The 12,230-nt window shown below is 46.1% G+C and overlaps 1 protein-coding gene across 1 annotated transcript in view; it reads left to right on the top strand.

Moving 5' to 3' along the window:
- LOC131088320 (contactin-4) overlaps nt 1-12,230 on the top strand; it is a 255,572-nt gene that overhangs the window by 152,713 nt on the left and 90,629 nt on the right. The window contains exons 4-5 of the mRNA XM_058032262.1: nt 2,171-2,297; nt 3,914-4,089. Coding sequence (XP_057888245.1) covers nt 2,171-2,297; nt 3,914-4,089 — 303 coding nt within the window. The remainder of the gene's footprint in view (nt 1-2,170; nt 2,298-3,913; nt 4,090-12,230) is intronic.

Genomic DNA, 12,230 nt, shown 5'->3' with positions numbered 1-12,230 from the left:
CTGTGTTTTTTAAGTTGTTAATTGCCCAGTAATTAATGGCACAGACAGAACGGGGTGGTTCGGTTCATTAACCCTTGAAGAGCAGGGTGCTGCAGGTTCACCTGTGCTCCTGCAGCCAGGTGGGGACACCTTTGGACCCTCAGGTTTGTTCCTGTTTCCCACCTCAAGTACCTGAACCGTTCACTTTTAATGCAGGCTGTGTTTTCCTGGGATGGGAGGAGGACCAAAGTCAGACCTTGGGTGTGATGTGATATAAATTGGCATTCTCTAATTGAAATAACAGCAGGTGACAGCGCAGAGAGGGGTGTGAGGCAGGTGACAGAGGCAATCACACACATCCCTGAGTCAGCACGCCCTAACTGGATTATCTGGGATGCTCGTGCCACCATCAGGCTCTGTGCTCCTGGGATTTGAGGCATCTCTTACACAGGACCTGGGCACTTGTGCATTTTCCACTGAGAAAACTGGATACATTCAAATATATTTTAAATCTCATGCTTTCAAAGCCACCATACAGTTCTCAGAGCTATAATCCTTATGGGCCAGGCTATAATATTCTTTCTTAGGGTGAATGAGGCTGCTCAGGGAGTGCAGGGTCTCAGGAACAAGTTTGGATGCCATAATCCAGTCCCTTGTGCTTTGTGGCTGTTATTATCTTTTCCCACCAGCAGCACGGGTTGCACACAGGTGTAATTTAAAGCTGGAGATGATGTGAAATGTGTTTTGAATAATGGATGAGTTTCAGTCAGGTATCGTTAGCATATAATTAAAAATGAAGATAAATACAAGGCCTGTGACTGTGCTTGTGGTGGGGACAGGGGGAGAGGTGATTCCTTTCTAATCTTCCTGGCACAGTCTCTGTGAAATACTGTGGAGATGAATTTGCTCCCCCTGAGTGAAGGGCTGTTGTTCTGTCCTTGGTAAATCCAGCTATTTCCCAGGGTCAGCCAATATCAGGGTTATTCCCATTCATTCTCACCTTCCTTCCATCTGGAAGATCCATCATCTCCTGTTCACTCTTTTTATTCCTCTATATGTTTTGTACTTCCCATCATCTCTAAATGTTATTTATTCATTTTTCCCTGACCTCCCATACCCACAAGTTTCCTGTATCCCCATCTGGGTGGGCTTCCAGCAGCCTGAGTGAAGTGAATTGTGTGCTCACATTCCTGCACACTGAAAGAACAGAGTCTGCAGGGCAGCAAAAGATTGGGAAATGATTAAAAAATGTTAAATCAAGGTTCCTTCCAGTCCCTTTCTGACTGTGAGCACTCCCAGCGTGTCCTCACTTGCTCTGAACTTGGAGGAGCAGCCAGGCACTGACACTGATGAGAGGAAAAGTCTCAGTGAAATCAGGACAGCTGATCTTTTCAGGCAGGAAAAGTTGGTTTCTTTTGTGTTCTGTGGAGATGAAGCTGATACAAACAGGATGGAGAGCAGGGAGTTGAGTCAGAGCTTTCTGTGGGTGTTTGGAGCAGTGTCAGTGAATTCCCTGAAATTCTGCAGAGCGGTGGGCAGGGAAGGGCTGCGCCTCAGGGATGGGGCTGTGAGCAGCTCCCAGCTCTGAGAGAGGATAAATTGATAAGGTGAAGTGCTTGAGGAGAGAGGAAAGGAGAAAGGGAGGACTTAACAGCTCAAAAACTCAGAGTGTATCTATAAAGTGAAGGAGGAAAGTCAGCTCAAGGGAGGCTCCCGTCAGTGTTCACCAACATCAGAGTGCTGGGAAATGACTCCTGAGCCCTTTGAAGGTTGTGTCAGCTCGTTTTGCCCAAATATTTTCCCTCTCCTACCCGTATCCAGTATGAGATTTCAGTGCTCTGAAGGACACAGGAGTGGAATGTCCTTGTCAGGCTGGGAGCCCATTCCTGGAGGTGTGGGGCAGTGCCAGGGGCACTGGGATTTGAGTTGAGCTCTGCTGTGACAGCAGTGCCCCTTCCCCTTGTTTGATCCATTCCGTGCTCTGGTCAGTGTAGGGCATTTTCATTACTCCAGGTGAGGTTCAGTGGGAAAATAAAATAAAAATCTGCCGTTATCAACTAAAGAAAGTGACACCAGATCTTTCCCAAGGTGAATGGCACACGGCCTCTTGCTGCTGAGACTCTGTTTTGTATTTCAAGCCTGGCAGATGGAGATTCCCTGTGTGACCTGTCCCCTTTCCCTGTCCCTGCAGATGACAACACCCTGCACGGGCCAGTGTTCCTCCAGGAGCCCGACAGCCTCATCTTCCCCTTGGACTCGGAGGAGAAGAAAGTGAAGCTGAGCTGTGAAGTGAAGGGAAACCCCAGACCAACCATTGGGTTTGTTCAGTGTTTGGATGTTCTTGGAGTCTTTCTGTGATCAGCTGTGACCGTGCTCACAGGGGTCCAAGGATGAGGGAAGAGATGAGGATCTGACTCCATGTTTCAGAAGGCTTGATTTAGTATTTTATGATATATATGACATTAAAACTATACTAAAAGAATAGAAGAAAGGATTTCATCAGAAGGCTAGCTAAGAATAGAATAGGAAGGAATGATAACAAATGTTCGTGTCTCGGCTCTCTGTCCAAGCCAGCTGACTGTGATTGGCCATTAATTAGAAACAACCACATGAGCCAATCCCAGATGCACCTGTTGCATCCCACAGCAGCAGATAATCAATGTTTGCATTTTGTTCCTGAGGCCTCTCAGCTTCTCAGGAGGAAAAATCCTAAGGAAAGGATTTTCCATAAAAGATGTGTGCGACAATCAGTGATGCCCCTGGAGGCTACCACAGTGCTGATCCCAAAAAAGTCCCCACGGGTGACTCTGATCCTGCTCTGTGACCAGGGACAGGGTCCAGGGAGGGGCTGGAGCTGGGTCAGGGGGTTTGGGTTGGGTTTAGAGAAAGGCTCTTCCCCCAGAGGGTGCTGGCACTGCCCAGGGAATGGGCACAGCCCCGAGGCTGCCAGAGCCCCAGGAGCGTTTAGAAAACCCTCCCAGGGTGGGATTTGGGGTGTCCTGGCCAGGATTTGGACTTTGCTGGTCCTTGTGGGTCCCTTCCAGCTCAGGATGTTCTGTGATCCTGGGGCATTAGGAACAGGGGGAATGGACACCAGGAAAACTCCAGGTATTGCAACTCAATGGCAAACCTTGGACAGGAGTTCTAAAATGCTACAAAAGGATCATAAATAGTCCTGGCTCTCAGATTAACCATCCTTTCCTACAAAAATGGACAAAACTCCTCCTTCTTTTCAGCTTTAGCAGCTGCTCTGGGATCCTTGGAGGAAGGTGCTGTCCTCCTGCAGTGCTGCTGCTGCTGCTGTGAATCATTGGTGCTGCTGCTCTCTCCCCTCTGGTGCCTCTCGCTGTGCCCACCAGTAAATGCCACTCTGACACCAGTGAGAGCCACCAGGGCTCTGCCTCTGTGCTGCCTGCAGCCACAGCCCGCTGTTCAATGCCACAAACCCACGGATCCATGGTGCAAACACAGCTCCAGAGCTTCCCGTGGCGCTCAGGGGCTGCAATTCCTCGGTGCCCCTCCTTGTGGCAACATCTGCCTGGAGGGGATTTTCTTAAATTTATAAACAAACAAACAGCAAGTGGGGAAGGGGGGGAAAAATATCCTCTGTGGACCTGAATGGGTTGGAGATTCTGTGTCAGGGACTTCCCCTTGCCAAGTGATCCATTCCAAAGAGCAGCAGTACCAATGACTACAGGAGCATTACTCATTTCAGAGACTGAAATATATGTCAAGGATATTGCTCTTGCAGTTAAACACTGGAATATTTCAACACCACTCAGGAAATTTGCATTTTTCTGCTGTCTTTTTTATTATTATTATTATTTTAATAAGTAGTCAGAGCCATTCTAAATCTTCCTTTACTCACTCCAGGCTGTGTTTCCAAACAGCCAGGAGCACCAGCAGAGTTTAACCTTGGCATTGTGTGCTGCAGGTGGAAGTTAAATGGGAGCAGCATTGACGTGGGCATGGATTTCCACTACAGCCTGCTGGGAGGAGCCCTGCTGATCAACAACCCCAACAAGAGCCAGGATGCTGGCACCTACCAGTGCGTGGCCACAAACCCCTTTGGGACCATTGTCAGCAGAGAGGCCAAGCTGCAGTTTGCCTGTAAGTCAGAAGGAAGCCACTGTTTCCGTGGTGTGTGGGAAAACTGGGAGCTGGGTGTGTTTTTCCAGTTTTTACTGGTGGGTTATGGGGTGCTCTCTTGTGGGGAATGGGTTTGTAGAAAGCTCTCAAGTGTGAGAACATTCACACAGCATGCATCCATGTGCAAACTTTGAGGCAAGAAATGCTGGCTTGGAGATGCCATGGAATAGGATGGACATTGTGGAGAGAGATGGAACTAGAAAAAGTTTCAAAGGGTGGCCTTGCAAATAAGACTGGATATTTTGGAGAAATAGAATTGTGAAAGATGCAGTGTAGTGAGACCCATGAGGGGCAATTTAGATGATTGGCTTTAAGGCATTTACAGCAGTTGATGGGCCAAGAAACACTTATAGTGTCTTCTCTAACCAAAGGGGGATGGCAACCAAAATTATCTGAATTAGGAAATACAGAGTGATTTAATTTTACTGCAAAAGCTCTGCCTCTGACAAACAAAAAAATGGGCATGTGAAGCTTCACCCTTCATCTGGGCAGCCCCTTATTTTCCATCCTCATCTTGTGTTATGTGGGTTTTATCTCATTTTTATTTCTGAGGAAATGACTGTTGGGTTTTATTTTGAGAATAATGGGTGAGATTTGAGGGTTTTTTCCCCCCCTCCTTTTAAGAGTTAAATTGTGAGACTTGGGGCATCAGTAATGTGTGTTGTTCTTCTGGGCTGTGATATTCTTCTGTAGCCTTTTCAGGGAAGATTAAGCTGTGATTGAACCATTCAGCCTCCTGTGGAGGGCAGACAGGGTCAGCAATTTCATCCTTGAAATATGTATTTAGGTTACAAACTCATTATGATAAAAGTGCTAATATTTCCCCTGAATACTTGCTTTTTGATATGGCATTTTCATTTCAGGTTTGTCCTTTTTGATTTTTTCTTCCTCTCTCTTTTCCCCTTTCTCTTCTCACTTTTATTTCTTTTTTTTTCTCCACGCTAGTTGTCTCTGAAATTGAACATATTTTCACTGAGTGAGGAATCTGCTGTGCCTCAGTAACGGAATATGGATTAATGATACCCCAAGCCCTGTGCTTATAGCAACACAGGCTTTCAGAAAATAAAAAAGCTTTAAACTCTTGAGTATGGATCTAATAATGGCTTTTCCACAAAGATCTACGGAAACACAGCTGAACTGGATTAAATGATGTGCTTTTTATTTTAGGGGCTGAGGCTTAGCTTGATGATTTCGTTCACTGTGCTGTGGTTTCTGTTGGGAATAACCCTGGAATCAAGCAGGGGTTGTGGCTGGGGAGCAGAATTTGGGGCTGAGCCCACCCCTCCTGTGATCAGAGTTGGTTTTGTGCTTCCCTTGGGGATGGAGATGAAGCTCCCATTGATTTCTGGCGGCACCAGAGCTGGCCCACAGCCCTCCCAAAGTGGTGAATTTGCAGCTTGTTCAGCCTGCTCAGCTCCTGTCCCTTTGGCAGGGCAGGGAGGGTGAGCTCCGGTGTGTCCTTGCCAGTTATTGAATCACAGAATTCACAGAATGCCCAGGTTGGAAGAGCCCTTCCAGACCATCCAGCCCAGCCCCAACAGAACCCTGGCCCCCAGTGCCACATCCAGGCTCTGTTAAACACACCCAGGCATGGGGATTGCACCATCTCCAGGGCAGCCATTCCAGAACTTTATCCCCATTTCTGTAAAACACTTTTCCCTGCTCTCCAACCTGTATTTCCCTTGGTGCAGCTCGAGGCTGTGTGCTCTGGCTGTGTCAGTGCTGCTGCAGACAGAGCCCAGCCCCAGCTGAGCACAGGCACCTTTCAGGAGCTGTGAGAGTGATGGGGGCAGCCCTGAGCCTCCTTTTCTCCAGGCTGAGCACCCCCAGCTCCCTCAGGGCTTCCTCACAGGGTTTGTGTTCCCAGCCCCTCTCCAGCCTCTGGATGTGCTCAAGCTGCCCATGGAATAATGCATGGGATGGAAAAGGAGCTGGAAGTTGTTCTGTCACTCTCTAAATTAGAGATCTCTTATTAGAGCCATACTCAAGAGTTTAAAGCTTTTTTATTTTCTGTGTTGCTATAAGCACAGGGCTTGGGGTGTCATTAATCCGTATTCTGTTACTGTGGCACAGCAGATTCCTCACTCAGTGAAAATATGTTCAATTTCAGAGAAAACAAGTGTGCAGAAAAAAAGGGGGGGGGAAAGAAAGGGAAAAATACAGAGGAAGAAAAAATTCTCTGGAAGGAAGTGGTGGCAAGGTGAGTGTTGGTCTCCTCTCTGAGGGAACAAGTGACAACAAGAGGAAACAGCCTCAAGTTGTGCCAGGGGAGGGTATCAGGAAAGGTTTCCTTACTGAAGTGTGGCTGAGCATTGGAAAGGCTGCCCAGGGCAGTGGTGGAGCCCCCATCCCTGGAATTGCTCAGACAGTGCCAGATGGGGCTCTTTGTGGTGGGGTTTAGTGGCCCTGGTGTCTGCTCAAAGGTTGGGCTTGACCTTAGTGTCTGATTTATACCCACACCTCTGTAGTCATCAGATCACCTGGAGGAGCTCCTGTTCCCTGCAGACCCTTCTCAGGGCTGTGCATTTGCAGATCTGTGTGTTGAGATTTAATTCCATTTGGTGTCCTTTTTTTGCAGCCTGTCCCAGCTGGGCAGCCCTGCTGGAAGGGTTCAGAGGGAGTGGGACAGCTCAGGGCTTCCCTTCTGCTTTGATTCTTGCTGTGGCATGTCCAGGTTGTCTCTGGTCACAGTGGGATGGGCCAGGCAGGACAATTCCTGCTGATTTATGAGCTCCTGTAGGGCAGCATCTCTAATTAGAGATAAGTTTGAATTTATTCTACCTTGCTGAGGCTGCAGTTTGTGTTTTACTGCCCAAGCTTTGGAACCAGACACTTTTGCCCATCCCCAGTGCCCCCCACCCCAGGGGTCTCCAGGCTGTGTCTGCTCCATCTCCAAGCACAGCACCAAGCCTCCCCCAGGAGATGACCCCTCTCTTCTCCCATGGAGCCATCCCCAGTGCTCACTGATGAAGCATTCCCTCCCTGCTGTGGTAACCTGACTCAGTTTGGCCCTAAACACCTCAGCGGGGTTTGCAGTTTAACCTGGGAATCCACAGAGCTGCTGGCAGCTGCAGGATGCTGCTTTGGAAATGAACCCTCTGGGAGCTGTGCAGGAGCTGCTGCCTTTCCCAGCTCACTGGTGGCTGTTGGTTTGGAAATGGGTATCCAAAGAGGAAAATCAGCTTTGAATCAGAGCTGGTTCTCAGCCATATCATTGCTTTGCCCCCTATTGTTACAAAAACTGCCTGCAAGTGATGTCTGTGGACCAGGAACTCCTTTCTTTGTTCCTCGTCACCAAGAACCTCCTCTGAAGTGAAGGGAGTCGCGTTGTTTTTTTCTAAATCTTTTCCCCACACACACTTTATTAAAAGAATTCGTTTTATAGAAAGGTTTTTTTCTCCTTCAAAAATAATTGTTAAACGTGAATTAGCAGCCAAGACCCAGCACTGCACAGGGCAAAGAGGGGCAGAAAATCCTGTAATAACGTGGTTGCAATGAGAATACTTTGGGGCTTTGACCTACCATCCCAAAATAATTTCACTGTGGTGGTAGAAAGAGAAAATTACTCCCAAAATCTTCCTGAAAAGGGCTTTTTTCAATATTCCCATTGCCAGAATGTTTGCTGTTATATCTTTTACATGAGTAAATCCCATAATTTTCACTGTTAGTTGCTAAGGAACACATTGTAATGGCTGCTCAAAGTCTTTACTGGTGAACCCTCATTGCCCTCCAGAGCATTCATTTTATCTTTTGGAGACTAAATTGTCAAGGAAGTCTCTTTCAAGAACAATTAATAATGAAAACATTTGTTTTGGAGGGGTCTAATGAATTCCAAACAGCCAAACCCACAGTGCCAGGGACTCATCCATGTGTTCAGCAAGAAATGGGAGAATTTCCACAGGCATCACTGAAATCTGGGGGTTGATAAGAGATGATTGTTGTGGTGTTGGGAGGGTCCCCAGGATGAGGTGAGAGATGAGAATCTGACTTCAGGTTCTCAAAAGGCTGATTTATATTATATTATATTATATTATATTATATTATATTATATTATATTATATTATATTATATTATATTATATTATATTATATTATATTATATTAACTATATTAAAGAAAGAGAAAGGAGACATCAGAACGCTAGCAAGGAATGAATAATAAAAACCTGTGACTGACAAGAGTCTGACACAGCTGTACTGGGATTGGTCATTAAATTAAAACAGTTCACATGCTGGGTAAACAGTTCTCCAAATCACATTCCAGAGGAGAAAAACATGGAGAAGCTGAGGTTTCCCAGGAGAAGTAATCCTGCCAAAGGGAATTTTTTATAAAATATCCCCTTTCTTTCCCTTTTTCTTTTTTTCCCTTTTCTTTCCCTTTTTTCCTTTTATTTTTTTTTTCTGTTTTCTTTCCCTTTTTCTTTTTTCCTTCCCCTTTCCTTCCCTTTTTCCTGGCATTTTCATCAGTGCATTGCCTCCCACACGATTCAGAGATAAAACTCCCAGCCAGCCACTGCAGCTTGCAGACACCGAGGGCCCACAAATCTGCTTTAAATCATTACATTTCCTTAGTTTTCCTTACATCTTCAGAAACTGATTTCCTTACCATGACCCAATTTCCCCTGCATCCCCCATCTCACTCTTCTTCTCACGGAAGCCTCCGTGCATTTGAAGGGTTTTGCTGTGACCTGAAGCTGTGTGAATAATCTTCATTTTGGGGCTGGAACGTCCAGTCCTGCCCCTCTGCAGAGCCCAGGTGTTTCCCCAGCCCCACTGGGATGTGGTTGATGTAAATGGCATTTTTCCTTGGAAAGGCACTGGAGGAGAATCAGAGGTTTGACACTTGGAGCTGTGAGGGCAGCCTGGCTGGGGTGCCCCCAGTTCTTTAATTTTGTGGTTTCCTACCAAATGTGAGACCCCTGATTCTTCCTACAGAGCCTCACCAAGGAAAAATGCCATTTATACCAACCACAGCCCTGCTGCCTTACCCAGAACCAGCCCCTCACCTGCCTCACCCCCCACACACACTTTATTAAAAGAATTCATTTTATAGAAAGGTTTTTTCCTTAAAAAAAAACCCTTTTTTTGGAAGTAAAACCCTTTTTTTTCTTTTGAAGGAAACCCCCCAGCCCCCAGTGCTGGTGCTGCTGTGACCTTAACTCAGGAAGGAGCACATTAAATTGTATTTTCCCATACGTCCCCACACGCCAGGGTTTCTCTGTGCTGAAGTCCTGGCACAGGGCAGGATCAGTGCTAGAGATGAGCTCCCAACCTCTGCTCCTTCCCCTCAGTCCCTGCTGGGTGGAAATCTAGGCTAAGCCTCACATAAGCTCCTCTTTTTTCCCTTTCTTTTCCCTTTTTTTTTTATTTTTTATTTTTGATGAATGGGACCAACAGGGAGTTTTGCAGCAGAGCATGGATCTATAACCTACTTTACTTTCATCTGGGATAGGAGGACCCTTCAGTCAGAGCAGAACTGGAGGATTTTTTACCCGCCTTGTTTTCCCCCCAGGGTTATAAATAAACCGAATTCATTATTGCTTAAAGCAGTGGCACCTGGAAATTGTCACTTGTTGTCCTAAAGCTGGGAATCTCCTAATCCTGCAGTGGTTTTTGGGAAGATATTTTGGTTTCTGGCTGGAAGGAGCTCCAGAGAGGGCAGGGGAGGTGTTGGAGCCCGCTGAGCATCACAGGCCACTCACAACACCCAGGTTTAGGAATTCAGGGAAAAGCAGGACACAGCCTTGATGGTTTTCCTCGTCTCCCTCCATATTTATTCATTTTGCCTTTAATACGAAAAAATATTCAAAATGCAGATATTTATTTTTTTTACATATAGGAGCTTTATTCTTAAAAACCGTATGATGGTGTAGATGTTTTGTTTTGTTTTTTTAATGAACCCCCAAACTTCTTGTAAAAACTGATATAGAGTAGTAAACACCTGCAGAGCTCTTGGGTTATGTTTTCATATTCTGATCAGTTTTCATGGTTTGTGTGGTTGGAGAGAAGGACGAGAAATCAGAGGTTGTGTTATTTTCTCTCTCATTGGAAGCTTCTTGTCACACCTTCCCTTTTGCCTCTAAACCTCCTGGTCTGTGAATGAATGAAATGATGAAATGAATGAATGAAATGATGCTCTTGACCTAGCTGCAGAAATAATTCTGCTCCTTAGAGGATCCTTGGGGGTTCTGGATCAATGCAAATCGGTGTTTTCTATAAATGTGTGGAAATAGCAGTTCCAGGACCCCAGCATGGACAGAGCTGGATCCTGCAGGAGAATTTCTGTTTCTGTTGATGGGATACAAGGGCAGTGCAGAACAGCTTTATCCCAGTGGCTAATTTATCTTTATTTTTGTTTTTTTTCTCCCTGGTTTCCCTCTGGAAAGCAAAGCCAGGAGGCAGCACTGGCACGTGGAGGATGGAGGAACATTGAATGTGTTTGTGGGCAGCTGTGCCACCTTGGTTTGCCTGTCTGCAGCAAACATGACTGGCGTGGCATTATTCATTAGGGCTGAGAGGGGAACAGAATGGAACAATATCAGCACTGTGAGGTGCTGCTGAGCACCAAAATGTGAATTTCCACAGGGAAATGTGAATTTCCACAGGGAGGCTGAAGCAGCAGCAGATCAGGATCTCTGTGGGGTGAGGTTTGGGTGGGTTTTTAGCAAGTAAAGGGAAATTTCCCACTGAAACATCCTGCTGAATGAGCCTGAGTCATGTTATCCAGGAAATCTGAGGCTGCCGTGGATCCCTGGCAGTGCCCAAGGCCAGGCTGGAATTGGGGCTGGGAGCACCTGGGGCAGTGGGAGGGGTCCCTGCCATGGCACTGGATGGGCTTCAATGAATTCTGTGGCTCAGTGGCTGCATTTTGCTTTATTTTGGGTCTGAATTTGCATTCCTGCCACTGCCCAGAGTGGGAGGGGGCAGAAGAGGAGCCCCTTTGCAGGGCCACAACACCCCCTGTGCCCCTGCGAGCTCTGCTCTCTGCCCACTGCAGATCATCTCTGCTGCAAGAAAGTGCAAACTGAGCTTTTTCTGCTTTTTTTTTTCCTTTTTTTTTTTTTTTTCACTAGGAAAAGATAAAAAACTTCTGAGAGTGAAATAACCCCATTCCAGTCAACCCAAGGGGAAATGTCTGCCCAGATTTTCTAGATTAAAGCAATAAAATTTTCAGAGTCCTCAGCATTTTGTCTCGAGCAGAGGAGCTGCTTCAAAATAAATGTTTGAAATATTTCCTGTCGAAAGAAGGCAAACAGGCAGTTTTTATGAAGTGGGACAAGGAGGATTTTTTTTTTCCCATAATATCATAGAGAAGAGTGGTTTGATTTTGGAAAAGAAAAATGGGTGCCTTGCAGGAATTCGCAGAAAAATTCTCAGGAATTTCTGTTTCCCTGTGAAGGCAGTGGGGTGAAGGAAGGAAAGAGTCCTGGGAACAGGGAGCAAACCCCAGAGGTGGAATTGCAGCCTTTTAGGTGCAGAAATCAGCCTAGATTTAACAGATGGGGTCAGAAACACTTGGGAAAATCCAAATAGTCTCAATACAGAACCCAGACAGAGATAAATCTCTGTAAACTCAATGCCTTGTTAATGGCCACAGTAATAAAGTCCAAGGAAAAATCTTTTCCAACAGGGATAGGGGTGGGGGGAATGCCAAGATATTTACCTCTAAAACTTCTTTTCCCTTTCTTTTCTCCTCGGCAAAGTAGAAATCCCAGTGAAATTTCTGCTCTAAAGGTCAAATTAGAAAGCTTTCATCCCCAGACTTGTAAACTATTTCTCAAATCAGTGACTCTCGAAATTATTCATTAGAACAGCAGCTCTTAAACTAAAATTCTATTAAGCTGTGTATCAAAGGGGTTTTATTCCAGCCCACACAGCGCTCTGGGTAGTCCTGGCACACCAGCAAGGACACAGCCTGAGGAACTTCATCTCTGTGAGCTGGTGAGAGGGGGTGGCAGGAACCCAGCTCTGAAAACCAGGTGCAGGTTTAGAGAGACAGAGTTTGGGGATGGTGGGGCCATAAATATCAGCAGGCAAATCAATTTTCCTTTTTCCTTTCGATCCTTTCCTTCCTTTTTCCTTTCCTTCCCCTTTCCTTTCTTTT

This window comes from Melospiza georgiana, chromosome 11 (genome assembly GCF_028018845.1).
Source record: "Melospiza georgiana isolate bMelGeo1 chromosome 11, bMelGeo1.pri, whole genome shotgun sequence".
NCBI classification, from domain to species: Eukaryota; Metazoa; Chordata; class Aves; order Passeriformes; family Passerellidae; genus Melospiza; species Melospiza georgiana.
Note: the sequence above shows the minus strand (reverse complement) of the source record. Positions and strands in the feature narration are given on the sequence as shown.